Raw genomic sequence first — 16,734 nt, forward strand, 5'->3', positions numbered from 1 at the left:
GGTCTCTTACTTCTAAAGTTGATAAGTACGTGTAACAGGAAGTGAAAGAATAATATTTAAATTGCATTTAGATATTTTAGAACCAGTGGCGGCTCTTGAAGGAATCCAAATCGGTAAAAAAAATAATAATCAAATTTTAAGGGAAGAAAACTTACCTAATGTATTAATCCTGCATATAGCTTTCGGAAACTTTCAAGCTTTCTTCCCTTCCTTTCCTGCCTGATGTACTAATTCTTATATAGCTTGGTGAAGCTTTTTTTCTTCTTTTCATTTCTTATCAAATGTGTTCATTTTTATATACAGAATTTTGAAGATGTTTGAAGCTTTCTCGGCTTCCTTTTAGAATTTTTGCTTACTTTCTTTTTTGCCGAATGTACAAATTCTTGGATACGGCTTTCTGAGGCTGTCTGTAAATTTCTTTCCTTATCTTGTGGTGATAGAGCCATCACTGTTTGGAACGAAAATTGACCTTACAAATTACGTTACTAATGTGCCGATCGCCATTATTTGGAAATTCGTCCACAGTCGCACAGGTAATGGTGCTGTTAAAGTTACTGTTAATTCGCCCAGCCTGATACCGTTTATTTTGCTTTAGGTTTTACGACCCATTGTTATGCCATACAGATGGAAGGAAGTAGATGATAAATGAAAGTTAGTGATTATGAAAGTATTGGTGGAATGCAAGTGTGAGAGGGAACTGGAAAACTTCGAAAAAACCTTCAAACACCATGTTGTTCACCACACATATACTTGGCCTGGGATCGAACGAGGGACCTCTCGCAATAAAAGTGAGCGCTCCAGTCAGTGGCGTATTTACGATTTTGTTTCGGGAGGGGCTTTGCTAACTTTCGGGGGGGGGGCTTTGCCTGGAAATGTGAAAATTCTGCAAGATATTTCATTTACTTTACTATACTAAGTAAGATTTCGGGGGGGGGCTTAAGCCCGGAAGCCACCCCCCTAAATACGCCACTGGCTCCAGTACTGAGCCACCGTGCCACCGGATATTGCTTTACTTGTTCATGCAAATACTGATAATTCTGTATTGCAGAATAGCAATTTCCAGAAAAAAGTTCCTGCAGATAGCAATTTCCAGAAAAGCAATGTGGCGTACAGTTTTTGGTGAAATTTTGTTGGTAGACCCATTGACTCAGCGCTGTACAAACGAATAATCTCTAAAATAATAATTTTAACATATTAGTTAAAGCACTGCTTAATGAAATATTTAAGATCACATTGAATAGTCGTAGAGATGGTCAAAATTGTAGCGGTACCGGTACTTCATATGTTGCCAGGCCGGTAGCCAGCCCAAAAATGTAGGGGGGCCCGGTAGAGGTTGGGGGGAGCGATCGAACCACATTATGTTTCATCGCCTTATTATAGTTCATTTGCAAGCCTACCGTGAATATTTTAGTGCTGTCCGTAAAAATTTAGGGGGACCCGGCTCCCCCTAGACTCCCTTTGATACGGGCCTGTATGTTGCTAACCTTCCATTAGTACCTAAAACAAGTTTTGTTGGGTTTTGACCCAATATTACAGACAAGCAATAACATGAATTAAGGCATGACTCGAAAATCGGAAATATTCCTCTTTTCAACTTTGGGGCATACTAGCCTATCTGTCCCATGGTAGTCGAATTCAGCGCAACGTGAACCAATGAAGTCCATCAGTGAATTGGAGCACCTTGCCGAAAGTTCGGAACCACAAGTGTGTCTGACGAATGGAGCAAATGACAATTCGACTATGAGATACTCAGTAAATATAGGGGGATGAATCAGTACTGCCCATCCAAATCGTAGACTATAGTTATGTCATTGGTGACTACATTAACATGTAGTTGCATTGATCATCTGGCGAGGTTCGCGATGGGCGATATCTTGAGCATTCTATCAAACACAGAGCGTGACATTCTGTCGAGAAAGTGGTGGTTTCGGTTGTTTCGGAGTGGGTTTTTGTAGTGTCCATCAATGATGATGGCCATGCGTGTCGTAAAGAACTTAGTTCTTAAAGCAGGCTTCTGAGCTGGTATCGAATGTTTCTCTCAATGCCTCACATGTTTAGCCATTATCGACTTCAGAAGCTGCTTTCAGTACCTCGTTGTCTATGACTTTTGCAGAAATCCCATACGTACCTAGTGCTTCCTGGGAGGATTCATATCCATTCGTAAATTTGCTAAACCATTGGTGCACATTCTGCTTATTTTTAACTACCGTGCCGAATACATGCTATATTTTTTTTTTCTCATTTCATGAGCGTTTGTATAGAATTAAAACTAGTGAAGTATACAGACTCGTATAACATTTGGGATTATCACATTTAACTACTGACATTGGCATTCCGGTTTACCTGTAGCGACCACAACCAGTGGGCTACAACAGGAAGCACTTACTAACACATTATTTTCTTTTTCTAACCTAAAATAAAATGTGCAGTGCCCATATATATATGTGTGTGTGTGAGGGGATAGGACGGAGGTTGCGCCCATGAGAATATTTGAGTGACATAGCCTTTCATTAAAAAGGACAGTCAAATTAAAGAACGGTACAATTTGGGGGGAAAAGGATATTTGGAGGCCAGAATAGTAAATTCGGGGGTCAGAATTTGGGTGGGGTAAAGGTGCATTTGGGGTGTGAAATTGCAAATTTAAGAGAGAAAGGTAAATTTGAGGGATTGTGCTCAAGCTCCGTGGAGGGTATGGGCATCCCAAGTGCTTTCACGTGGAAATCCGACAGGACATTTTTTGTGCATAATAAAGAAGTGCCGTTATGTAGTCATCCGTACATGGGCTATGAATTCCTACGTAATTACCTTACACGTACAGAAACTTACACAGCTCTGTGTACGACAGTATACGTGGTTCTATAGCTGATTGCATTGAACAAGTGCGAGCTTCCACAGCATTGTTGCCAACTCCACACTATTGGTGCCAACTCTTATGGCAAAATGTCACTGAATTCTGCTCTGAAAGTCGCTAAAACAGGCATTTGTCGAATTAAAGCATAGTTTTTTTTGAAACAATAAAGTAAACATGTATAAGTTAACATAATCAATAAAAAGCAGAAATCACGTAAAATAACGGGCCTATTCGAAAAGAAACACTGTCTCATCCACCATAACCTCTCCTTTTTGCTGCGAATGTTGAAGGCTGTTAATGAATACGCTCAAGCGTTTTAATGACAGCCTTTGGTTTATATGAATGTGTTCTTTCCCGAGATTCTAAGTGAATATCGTACTTGGAGTATGGCTGATACAGTTTTTAACTATCAACTGATTTCTCAATTTTGTCTAAAAATATATCCAATTGACTACCGTGATTAAAGGTAGTGTTGCCAAATGTTGTGCTGTCAGTTATCACGAGCCACCTGAAAATTCCCTAATTTGTTATACATGGTGACGTCATGAACCACACGAATTATGCCCAGTGGCACTCACATAATGATTCGCATTAGTTTTAGCCACCAATCTTGTGACAATCGATCAGTAAGTAATATTGGAATTTTTAAAAAGCAAAACGACGATACTTCGCAGCTACCTCGTATCTCAAAAACAAAACACAGCTTTACAGAAGAACAAAAAGTTTGAAAAAGTTAGAGATTAGTTGAAAGTCGGCGATTTTTCTGATGGAGAAGTAAGTTACGATAACAAATTATCTTCTCCATAGAAAAGTCGCTGATTTTTAACTTTTCTATCTTTTTCAAGCATTTTTTCCCCTATAAAGGTTTTTTAAGACACGAGGTAGCTGCAAACTACCGTCGAAAACGAATTCGCCAGTTTTGTTGCCAAGATACTTCTAAAATTGCTGGTAAAGTCGTTAGTCACTTTTGTATATATATATATATATATATATATATATATATATATATAGCGAGTTGTCGCTAAAATTGACAATACTGTTGCACAATCAGGCATGTTTGTGGGTTTGTTTTACTTCTAAAATTTAAAGCCTAGACCAATATGGAGATAACAAAGAAATACTTTATTACGAGAAAGGGATTGAGATCAACCTTTAGACGACGAAGGGATTTAAATGCCGCAGCCCCTTTTATACGGCGCCATTTAAAGCGTTTTCGTAAGAGTTTACAAACAAGTCCATATCTTCACTCCTCTTTATCCAAAACACATGAAACAAAAGGAATGTTGTTCACGAATGTCTCTATTTTGTATTTGAGTTATTTATATATACGGAATTTTTAATGTTTTATGCGTTATTAGTATTGTTGTAATAGTTAATTTGCTTTTAGGAAAGAAAAATGAAATTTCTCCCCCCCCATCCCTCGTCAAATATACGGATAGGATCAATCGGTATTATTTATCCCTTAAGTTCCATTATTTGGCGTTACAATCCATGTAAAACTTTCCTTCTAAATTCTCTTTTTACCCTGTAAATTAAAAAAAAAAAGTGTCGACCAGTGGAAAATGATATGAGTTGGAAACACTACTCATTTGCGTATAATTTGTACATATAAAGAAGCATAAAGAATTTTATCTACTCACCTGTGCTCCATTATAACTCATGAAAGTTACCACGCTGAACAGTCTCTCGTAATTCTTATTTCTTGCGGTGCCACCACAAGTAGCAGTCTCCTATACACACTTGGCACTCGTGACTCACACATAAGTTCTGCCACATCTTTTTCTCTCAAAAAATTCTTGCCCAGCCTCTAAATTTAAAACTCTCAACTTCAAATATAAACAAAATGTACGAACCAGATAAGAAAGGTTCGAAAGCTTTTATTGAAAGTTTTTATTTCTTTTCTTTTCTTTTTTTTCTTTTTCTTTTTTTTTTACAATGGTTCTTTGTATAGCCCTTTCGGGATCCGGCGTTTTTGGGGTATTTTTTAGACTTTCAGTCAAGCAGCTACTGCATCGTCACTATTTACCCTAGGATCATGGTTCATACCTCATTCTCTTCAGAATGGAGCTGGCTTTCAAATGGTACCACTTGCATGCTCATGCCATATACCAGGAGAAGGAAAAATGTCAAAAGGAAAATTTCGGGGGGGGAAATTTTTTTCACACTTTGGGCCCCTCTGGAACGGCCCTGTGTGGACGTAGAGATCTCAAAAAAATCTGATAAATAGTACTTTGTATACTGAATGCGTGTGCCAAATTTTAAGTTTCTGTCTTGAATACTAAGGGTGGGAGAAATGTTATCAACAATTCCCACAATGCCCCAAATTACCGCAAAACACCATGATCTGAGGTAAAAAATTTCCTGAGACATCTCTATTTATCCTAGAACTATAATCCGCCAATCATTCTTTTCAGAATAGAACTGCCTTTCAGGCGGTACCATTCACATGTCTCCATCATGTATCTAAGGCGGGAAAGTCCCGAAAAAAGGGATTTTTTGGGTCTAAATATCCCTTTTTTCAACTTTTAGCTCCTCTGGAACCCTCCTGTTTTAACGCAGAAATCTAAAAAATCTGTTAAATACTACTCGGTGGACTGAATGTTTGTGCACAATTTCAATCTTCTAGGTGCAAAAATAGGCCGCAAAAATTATATATACTGACAATGTCCCATATTCCCCTATACATAAGTATATTTTGATAAAAGTTCCCTGACACATCCCTAATTACCCTAGGGGCATGTTTCGCCCATCATTCTCTTCAGAATAGAACTGCCTTTCAGACGATATAACTCACGTGTCTCCATCATGTATCTAAGGCGGAAAAATCCCGAAGAAAGGAATTTTTTGGTCTAAATATCCCTTTTTTCAACTTTTAGCCCCTCTGGACCCCCCTGTTTTAACGCAGAGATCTGAAAAAATCTGATAAATACTACTAGGTGGGCTGAATGTTCATGCACAATTTCAATCTTCTAGGTGCAAAAGTAAGCCCGCAAAAAAATATATATATACCGACAATGTACCATATTCCCGTATACAGAGGGATATTTTGTAAAAATTCCCTGAGACATCCCTAATTACCCTACAATCACGGTTTGCACATCATTTTCTTCAGAATAGAACTGCCTTTCAGGCGGTACCATTCACATGTCTCCATCATGTATCTAAGGCGGGAAAATCCAGAAGAAAGGGATTTTTTGATAAAAATATCCTTTTTTTCAACTTTTTGCCCCTCTGGATCCCCCCCTGTTTCATCGCAGAAATCTGAAAAAAAAATCTGTTAATACTACTCGGTGGAGTGAATGTTTGTGCAAAATTTCAATCATCTACGTGCAAAAATAAGCCCGCCAAAAATAATGAACATAGGCTTAATAAAAGAAAATATATATTTGAGAATTATGACGTCATCACCTCCTGTCTCGACGCAGGAAGGTGTGAAACCATACGTAAGGTCTTCTACAATGCCTCTGGACTTGAAAAACAAAAAACCCGGACGAAAAAGCTCAAATAGGAGAGTTATAACGCAATGTACCATGAAACACCCAAAGGGATAGTGTGTGGACTGTCTGGACAGAAACACTCACACGCACACGCAAACGCATACACACACACACATTTTCCCTTCTCTCATCAACATCATTGGTAATAAACACCTCGAAGTGTAAGCTGAGTTCCTCACAACAGAAACAATCTCCTCGTGTCAGCAGAAATAATTGATAAGCAAGCGGTCACAAAAGTCAACGTGAAGAAATGAAAAATAATAATAATAATAATAATAATAATAATAATAATAATAATAATAATAATAATAATAATAATAATAAAATAAAAAAGAGGAGGAAAAGTAACCAATTTTTTGGTTTGTTAGGGTTACAACTGGTGAACCATTTTTCTGTCACGTGTTCCTTTGATCGTTTTAGAACGCACAAATGCGAGCAGCGCAAGGTTTGATGCAGGATAGCCAGTGCCACATTAGTTATTGGTCTCAATATTTTTTTTGGTCGAAAAGGTCCAAACCGTATATTCAGCCAAAATCGCTATTGGTCGAAAAGGACAAAGTTCGTCGTGTAGAAATCTCTCTTAAGAGGAAAGTAATTTGTGTAGAGGCTAGATAGAAATAAATACTGGATGAAATTCACTGAAATACACATAGATGAAATTGTACAAATCTTTGAAATAAAATGTAAACAGAAGAACAATATGTATAAAATTACTGCAAGGTAAACTGAACAACCAAGACAAGGTTACTACAATACAACCAAAATATCAAAACAAAATATATAATCTTCAACTAAATAAACATCCAATTTTAAAATAAAAATATCACTAGAAGGTCATAATAATAATAATAATAATTCATTGTGATACAATATGATACAAAAGATAAGTATAGATGAAATCAAATATTAAATCGAGAAATACTTTGTGCTTAGTATTTTAGGGAAAACCCGCTATTGGCCTTATCTTATTATCATTATTGAATAATAGACAATTATGTGACGTGTATCGGCTGCAGTACGCATGACCCTGTCTATTCGTAGCGCACACGTGCGGATGTCTATTATTGTTGCCGACTGTACGAGAAATTTTACATCTTGTCATGAGAATAAGAATCGATTCGAGAATTGCATTTTTTAATTCGAGACGAGACATACAATGTAGAATTTTAGTGTCAAGACACGAGACGAGTCATCTTTTCCAATAGAAACACTTTTCGAGAGGAGACTGCACTTTGAGGGCATCTTTTTGAGACGAGAGACAACACTAATACCTAAGAAATTACATAATTCTGGCTGCATAAATAACCCCTTTAGTAAATGTTATTCTGCAACGATCTAACAACAGGATTGTATATTACCCATCTGACTTAGATTCTACGATCTTGGATTTTTTATTTTAGTTTAAGCGTCCCTTTCAGTAGCGAGGTTATATGAGACTTGAACCTTCAACTTAACTTGGGATTCAAACCACATGATCTTATGTTTCACAAAATTATAAAGGTATTCAAGGATTAGGAATTACATTTCTGGGTTTTCGGCATCAATTTCTATGTTAGCCCGTATGAGGTATGACGTCCCTCAGCGATCACACTACTCGGGGAATTGGGGAGGAAGAAAGAAATGGGAAAGAAAGCAAGCGAACTGGGATCATTGTCAGGTACCAGCCCAGCATTTGCCTGATGTGCATGAGGAAAACCTCACTCCAGGATTGCTTGACTAAGAAAGCTTTTACTCTTTTTCGACCGAGTGTTCCCAACGAGAATCGAAGGGACCTCTCGCACTAGAGTCGCACTTTAGTGGATACTAAAATATTCAAGATTCTGTGGGGAATTATGTACCCTTATATTACTGGATGACTAAATTAAACTTCCTACGTTTTAAAGGTTAATAAAAAGTATTGAAGATAGACACTTGTTTACTGAAAAATATAAAATGGTGTTCAAAACAATTTGTAATTGTTCGGTTCAGTTGTGTGTTGAAATTACACAATTTCAATAGAATTATTGTAAATAACACCCAATAAAACCACCCACTTTTTGATCGGCTATAGCGCTTTCAGTGGAGGGACAAGAGGAGTGGGGTCATCGCTTTTGCTTACCTCTCCTTCCATTTTCAGTAGTCATTACGGTTTGGCCAGGAGCTCATCGCAGTCGAAATGTTTTTCAAAAACAACAGTTTCGTAATTAACTGCAAAGAGGTTTTCGCTTAAAGTTCGCTGTTCCACTTAGTGAAAATATTCCTGATCGGAAGACTATTTTACACTGGCTCGAGAACTTCCGAACAACAAATTAGGTTGAAATATCGAGGCCGTGAGGCACTCTAGTTTGCAGTTCTCTAAACGTTCTGCGAGGAAACATGCTGCAGCTGTTGGGTTTCCTAGGGAGAGTGTAAGAACAGAACAAATCAGGACAAAATAATTACAAACTGTTTTCAGTACCATTATATGTATTTTTAATAAAAATTTTATATCTGCAATATTTTTGTTTTATTCGCCTTTCAAATGTTGGAGGTAGTTTTGGGTAACTCTGCGTTATAGCTGTGCACTTAGCTCGGAAGTTATTTCCATGATTGAGAGAATTTGATTCCTTTTCTGGACAGCTTATAGAATCCTCAAGGGTTAGGGTGGAGATAATGTAATCAGCACCTACTGCGGCCACCTTTGCCCCCAAGTATCCATTTCACAGTTTGGATAAACCTCTGAGCCTTATTGAAACGAGACCCAACTGACATCGAGTGGCCCCGCATAGCGTAGTCGTTGACGCTCTCGTCTTCGGTGCGAACGGTCCCGGGTTCGATTCCTGATGGGGCACTCGGTCGAAAATGTGTAAAAAGCTTTTTCAGACCAGCCGTCCTGAATGAGGTTTTCCTAATTCATATCAGGCAAGTGCCGGAGTGGTACCTAACTTATAAGTCCCAGGCCGCTTCCGTCCTTCCTCAATCCTTTCTTGCTTCCCTTTCCCCGGATAGTGTGCTCGCCGAGAGGCGTCATCCCTCATATGTGACGGGCTAAATGGCCATAGATGTCGAAAACCCAGAAATCTAAATCCTAAATCCAACCGGCATCCGAACCATCTATTTGGCAGGTAGACGCATCACTGACTACACCACCACCGCTTTTTATACAGGGATGAGTCATAACTCTTGCAATAGCCTGGTACACAACAAACCTGTATTTATTACAGTACGATGAATTCAGGTTAACTTTCAAAGTATATTTCTAGTATCTTGTGTTGGGCTCTCTGCAGCCACCTTCCTTCCAGTTCCTCGATTCCACGTCAATACCGCGTCTTGTTCTGAGAAGCAAAGAAGTCAACCACTGCTTTTTCAACCTCTTTTTGATGAAGCATCGTGATTTCAAGAGGTGTCATAGACAAACAGAAAGTAATACAGTCAGGACTGTATGACGGCTGTGGTATTAGTTCGATGTCTTGTAGTTCTGGCATTTTTGTTGCATTTTCCGATCCGTGTGTAGTTTTCCGTTACCCTTTTGGTTAATTGATGAAGGATTTTTTATTTTTTAAATTTATTATTATTATTATTTTACATATTGCAGCATGCATCCATTCCAGGTGTTCGGAATAAAGATCGGCATTTATAAGACGACCGTTTAGAACTATCTCGAAGTGAATTACCCTTCGTAGTTGCACCACACACAGAGCATGACTTCATGCTCGAAACAGCTCTGCTTGACGACCAGTTCTGGAAGTTGACTTGCTTAACCACTGTTGTAGCATTTTCGAAGTTAATCCACTTTCAAACACCCACTTTTCGTCGGTTGTGCTTATCCGTTTTAGGAAACTCACATCACACGCATTTTGCAACAGTTGTCAGTACACACACACATACACTTTCGTCAGCTTGAACTGGGATCAACTCATATGACACAATATGCTAGCTCCTGATTGTTTCCTAAGTTCGTGAAGGTAGCGCACACTACAGTGGACTGGGACATACCGAATTACTTCATAATCTTCGTTTGTTGGGAGAAGGAGTTTCCACAATGATGCGTCGTACGACTTCAAAATCTGTTTTCCTGGGGTGGGCGGACCTTGACTGATCTTCCACATTTTTACAACTTACACGAAATTTCTGGAACCAGCGAATTATTTACTGTGACAAATGATTTGGGCTGCTGCTACAGCGTTATGCAAAAGTTCGAACTCATGAAATAACAATTCACATATTAGACGTTGTTGAGCACTTATCGCTACTGCCACTAGAAACTGATTGAGTATACTAGGGATGGCCAAAATTTTCCGGATTTCGGAAAATTCCGGAATTTAGAAAATTCCGGAATTCAGAATTTTTCCGGAATTTGGAATTTTTCCGAGTTCTGAAATTTTCCGATTTTACTTTTCGGATTCCAGGCAGTAAAAATTCCGGAATTGGCCATCCCTAGAGTATACTGACGAAGTGGTGGCCTCCAAGTTAGTTCTCTCTCCACGGTACCTCCTGGATCAGTTTGACCTTGCACTTAGACGGACGATAACGGCGTATACACGCGCCTGCTGTTTTGGTTATAAAAATAATGCAAAACTTATGACTCACACTTGTAATATATTAAAATAACCCTTCTCAATCACGGAAATCGTTTTTAAGCTAAATGAAACGTACAGCGTAGTGCGGAAGTGGGCATAACCCCTAATTGGTGTTTTCTGACGGGTTTAGGTTTTACCCACATTTGTTTGGTAGCATTGCTTGGCATTGTCTGGTAACATTGCTTGGCGTTGTCTGACAACATTGCTATCCATGTTCATTTGTTTTCTGCTTGATAACAGTTATTTGCAGTGAAGTTGGAATAATCAACAATTCCGTTGGATTGGAAGAGATTGTGCATCTTCGCCAGCTCTCTTTGCCTGCTGGCCGCCAAGAAGTCCCGATCTGACGACACCAGACAATGTTCTCTTGGGTTTCATAAAGCAATAATTAAGAAACACTTGATATCACACAACGCAGGAATTACGAGCAGCTGTGGAACACGCCTTCACCCTTGTGACTCTGGACTATCTCCGCAAAACATCTGCGAGAACTTGGCGCAGAATTCAGCTGTGTTACGACATGGATGGTGATCATACTGATGTTTATGTCTCTTAGTACTTCAAAGTAACTATGTAGAGACATTCTACCATAACTAACACTATACTGTTGAAACTAAAGGGGGGTACGCCCACTTCCGGACCAGCCTGTAATACGACGAATATTTGCTTGGAAACCACGACGTAACATCAAACAATACCAACGACGTGCTTTAGCACTTCGTATTTCTACATTAACCTAGTTTTTTTTTTATACGGTGCATTCCTCATAAAAAAGTTATGTAGTTTACTAATTCACGCTAATGTCCCTCTGTATGCAAGGTACTTCTCCGGGATTCACACTGACCCTGAGAGCCAGGCAAGGTCGGCAAAAGTGAGGGAAATTAATATGTGAGGGAAATGCTTCAAAATATGCCGAAAGCCAGGGAAATCTATATTTCGTGAAGAGTCAGTTATTTCCATGTTCTTTTCTAGCTGCCCACAGAAAATATACACACTTCAAACCATCAAAACAGATTCAAAAATAGTATAAGGAAATGGCTAAAAAATGAAAATTATCTTTAGAATAAAGAAACTTGAGGAACGCCAAAAAGTATTAAAACTTCAGGCTTTGAAAGAAAAACAAAATATTAAATTAAAAAAGAAATCATATGCTGCAGAAAGAATAAGTTAAGTTTGTTGTGATCAGAAAGAAAGGCCAAATCTTGATACACATTTACTTTTTTTTTTTTTTTGTTTATAAATATATTCAGAAGATATTAAAGTTATTGTTAGTGTATGTTGTTGTTGTTGTTCGGTATTAGTGTTTTACTGTATTCCGAGTACAGGAAGTTCGATTTATAATGAGCATTTACACTTAAAAAAGCTTATACTTTATACAAAGAATAAAACGTGGAGCGTAAAGAGTGATTCTTTTCTCCTAAACCTAACTGGAAATGATAGAGTTTGCGGTGTCGTGGATCAGGGAAAAATTTACTTACTCAGTTATGGAAATTCAGTTAAATCAATATCAAACTTCAGTTTGAATCGTATTCACTAAATTGAACAATTTTAGGAATATCTGTCAAAATTTTTGCTGCGCTTCACAAATAAAGTAAGTGATACTGCAATACAAGCTTTAAGACAAGTTAATTCTAAATTCTAAGTTAATAAAAGACGTATATATTTTGCCCATTGTTAGCGAAACAATACATTACTAGCTTGAGTGCTAGTATTTTTCTTCTTAGTTATTTCAGACATTTCCAATTTGTAGTTTTTCAACATTTACAGTATTTTAGCTCTAAGATATTTTAGTGATTCGTAAAACATAGGATCTATACCTAATTTATTTTTCATTTGTATTAATTTGTTTCTTTTCAGGGAGACAAACCATGGTGGAAGTCCAATTTTTTCATAATGGAACCAGTTTTATTTGGGACATGGGACGGCGTCTTCACATCATGTATGATCAATATATTTGGCGTCATCGTGTTTTTGCGTTCGGGGTGGATCGTGGCGGAGGCTGGTGTTGGCTTCGCAATATTAATTGTACTAGCTACTGGTAAGTACTACAATCTATAATGTAAGTGCTACCATAAATAACTAAGATACTATTTGAATTATAATGTACAGGGGTGGTTCGTATCGTAACATAGGCGTTCTTGTTTCCAAAAAGGAGTGGTGGAACAAAAAGGAGTGATTAACGGCGATATACTATTTAGAGGGCGTTTTAGATTTTCTGACCTGCTAGATGTTTTTGTAATTATTGCATGCCCAAAACTCTGTATATTAATTTATAGATGATACCGAACTGAACAAAATGACGTTCTTAATGGTGAATTCTTAATCTGAATTTTCCCAAAAACTTGAGAAAAAAGTATCTAAATGACACTAAAAAGTGAAAAATGTACTGTATCTTTATGGCGCTAAAATTTAAGTCGTTCATTGCCAATAATAATGGATAACTTTTATTCTGATGGAGGAATTACCTATTTACTGAATATATATATATATATATATATATATATATATATATATATATATATACCAAATTCGATGTTGAAACTGTAATGATAAGAATTCACAAAATACTTTATTTTTGACATAAATTTTGAAACACCCTACCCCTTCAGAATACAAACTATAATCGAAATGATACGATCAATATCACCTTGAGCTTGATACTAAAAGTTATTTTAAACGGGCCAGCCCTAAAAATTATGAATTCGACACAATTCTTGGGCTGCCGAATTGGTTTTCAGTTGGGTAATATGAGATCATCACGTTGGCTCCTGTCACTTTTATGTCAGGATTATTAGTTTGGAATTATCTATCTCTTGGTTCAGGGGCCGCGGTGGCTCACCACTGGTGCTTGGGATCACTGGTTCAATTCCAGCTCGCGCCAAGTGAACTTTGTGGTGGACAAACACCGTGTGTGTGGATTTCCTCGGGGTTCTCCCGTTTCCTTCCACTTTCTTCATTTCATCCATTTCTCATCATTACCGTCTCCTTTAGCCTAGCCGGCATAAGCGTTGGACGTAAAACTAAGATTTTATTTTATTTCATTTCTATTTCTTGGTTCAGGCAGTCCCTGAATTGCCTACAGTGCTGGGCTAGTACCAACAATTCGTCGGTGAAGGAGCTAAGTGGCGTATCTAGATATTTATAATTATGAAGGAGATGATTCAAAATACCTCGTTTAACGTTATACTGTGAGAGGTTTCAAAATGCCTCGTTTAACGTTATACTGTGCTATTCATTTCAAGATACGGCATTTTCAGAAAGTTCATATGTTTATAAGAAATTTAGCTATGATATTTTTATGGTTGATAAGACAGGTTAAATAAAGATGGACAGCGGTCATAACCAGTAGCGTTATTTCAGATTTTGCATGAGGGTGGGGGCAAGATCCTCTATTCATATAAGAATTTCACGTTTTCTATTAGTATGTTAGTATACAATTGATTAAAACACACACACACACACACACACACACACACACACACATATATATATATATATATATATATATATATATATATATATATATATATATATATATATATATATATATATATATATATATATATATATATATTAGGGGGAGCAATTGCCTCCTCCTGCCCTCCCCAAATTACACCCCTGGTCATAACTCAAAATCATGGTTTCGACTTACGCCATTTCACCGATGTATTTTGCTGGAAGTCAAAACCAGGAATATGTAAACCTAGGGTTGCCAGATTTTGAAACGGAAAACCGGGACACCAACCTCAGACCACATATAAGATCAAGGTTCCTACTCATTTGATCAGAGTCAATTAATTACCTGTATTTTCACCGTTACTACTTATAATTCTCCAGTTCATTCTATACACAGTTAATACAAATGAAGCCTTACAATGCATGTAAAAAGAATGTGAAAAGGTAACATAAGAAGAGATATCTGGCGTCTCTTATTCCGATTTGTTGTGTTTAACAGGTCCTAAATACACGTATTGCGCCAATTACGACACACCCTCCAATTTGTGATTGAAGAGATACTTTATCTTTGTTGTGTCATCACCTGAGTCAGAAACACTACCAAGAAATACAAAATTTAGCATTTAGCAAGAATGGTACATTTACGCTAAATTCAGAACAATAAACAAAAGCTAAATCTCTTGAAAGATACACAGGCTCTCCAAAAGTTTGGCAGGAAACAAAATCCAGTATCAAAATTAAACAAGACACACACTTTCATGTGTTTAACTGCCACTTGTGCTAGAGTAAGTTGTTACGGAATTGTAGCCTGAAAATTACTGAAACTTTTATCAGATAAAGATAAAAGTATAAACCCAAAATTACTGAATGCGTGCACAGCATCTTTACAATTATTTATCCACACATAGGAAAATACATTAAAAACAACTCAGTTCTCACAAGAGAAGGTCACGAACTGACTCCGCTGAGATCCGAACGAGACAATTGTGTTAGCATTTGATATGCTGTAACTAGACGAATCCCAAAGTTATTCGGGCCACCGGTCGGGATATCGTGAGTTAGAATATATTTTGTAATGTAAAAGCTATTAGCTGTCAGAATAGTTTGAACCGGGTCATTTGTTTGGAAACGGTCAGGTAGATGGAAAACTCGGCGAACACGTATCCCATCATTTTCAAGGGTGCACTTTTCGGGGTAAAAGCATTTGCCTCAGAGTCCCCCGCAGGGTTCCAGACGGGGCCCAACTCAAAAATTTCAAATGGCAAGGGGGTTAAGTAGCACATCATTTGAAAGCTGTAGCAAAATTAAAGAAGATGGAGCAAGTATCGACTCTCTACGACAACTCTATGCAAAATGGCAGCGGGTCAAAATGTAAACAAAAGCTTAATTGAAAAGTCCATGGCCACCCTTATAAATCGAAAATGATGAGACAAATGGGAAAACAGGAAAGCACGTGTGGCATTATTTTCAAAGTACAGTGATTTAAAGTAAAAACGTCTTGTCCAAGATCCCCCGCAGGGCCCCAGATGGAGTCCAACTCAAAGTTTTCAAATGAAAGGGGTTATGTAGCACACCGTGTGAAAGCTGTTGTTAAATAAAAGAAGGTTTGACTCTCGACGATAACCCTGTGGGCACCTTGAATCCAAGATGGCCGCTTAAAATCTATGTCGAAAGTATAGGCACTCCAAATTGCTGAAGTTAGGAAGAAAAAAATTGGCATGAATGTTGATCAGTAAGTGTAGATGACGAAAAGAAACGAAATGTTCAAAAACGCGACATCTTGAGTTCAAAATGCCGCATTATGTATCACACGCATTTCCAGCTCAAACAACTGGAGCTGGAGAAGCAAAATGTGGTATTTACTTTTATTATCGATAGTAGTTATCCACAAAAAGTGAAAGATGTATAATCTGTAATCCAGTTGATACATCGTGAAAAATGAGTTTGTACATAAATACTGACAATTATGTTGCATCTGACAAGCACAGCTGACAATTATGTTGCATGTTCATTCATTCGACCCATTGAAATAAAGTGATCTATGAGTGACCCGACCGAAGTGCAGAAGTTGAGTTGATTTTGAGTTCAGCGTCCCTTTCAGCGTTGACACCAGGTGGCAGTTCTAACGTTCTAACCGCCGCAGCAGACGATTGGAAGCATCATAGAACAGATACTGTTATTATTTTTTTTATTTGTTTATTTACCATTTCGATTATTTCTTACTTCTATGTCATTCTAACTTTCATGTTTTATCCTGCTTGTACCATACATAAATTAGTCCGTCATTGTGAACTTCTTTCATTTCACAACAGCTTTCAAACGATGTGCTACTTAACCTCCTTTGCCTTCGAAACTTTTGAGTTGGATTCCACCTGGAGCCCTGCGGGGGCCC

The 16,734-nt window shown here is 37.7% G+C and overlaps 1 protein-coding gene across 3 annotated transcripts in view; it reads left to right on the plus strand.

The window, feature by feature from the left end:
* The window catches only part of LOC145683869 (solute carrier family 12 member 8), a 268,916-nt gene that overhangs the window by 177,394 nt on the left and 74,788 nt on the right, over window positions 1-16,734 (plus strand). For all 3 annotated transcript variants that reach the window (XM_081755491.1, XM_081755492.1, XM_081755490.1), the window contains one exon: window positions 12,744-12,924. In XM_081755491.1, coding sequence (XP_081611617.1) covers window positions 12,744-12,924 — 181 coding nt within the window. The remainder of the gene's footprint in view (window positions 1-12,743; window positions 12,925-16,734) is intronic.

This window comes from Thermobia domestica, chromosome 4 (assembly GCF_964235325.1).
Source record: "Thermobia domestica chromosome 4, izTheDome1.hap1.1, whole genome shotgun sequence".
NCBI classification, from domain to species: Eukaryota; Metazoa; Arthropoda; class Insecta; order Zygentoma; family Lepismatidae; genus Thermobia; species Thermobia domestica.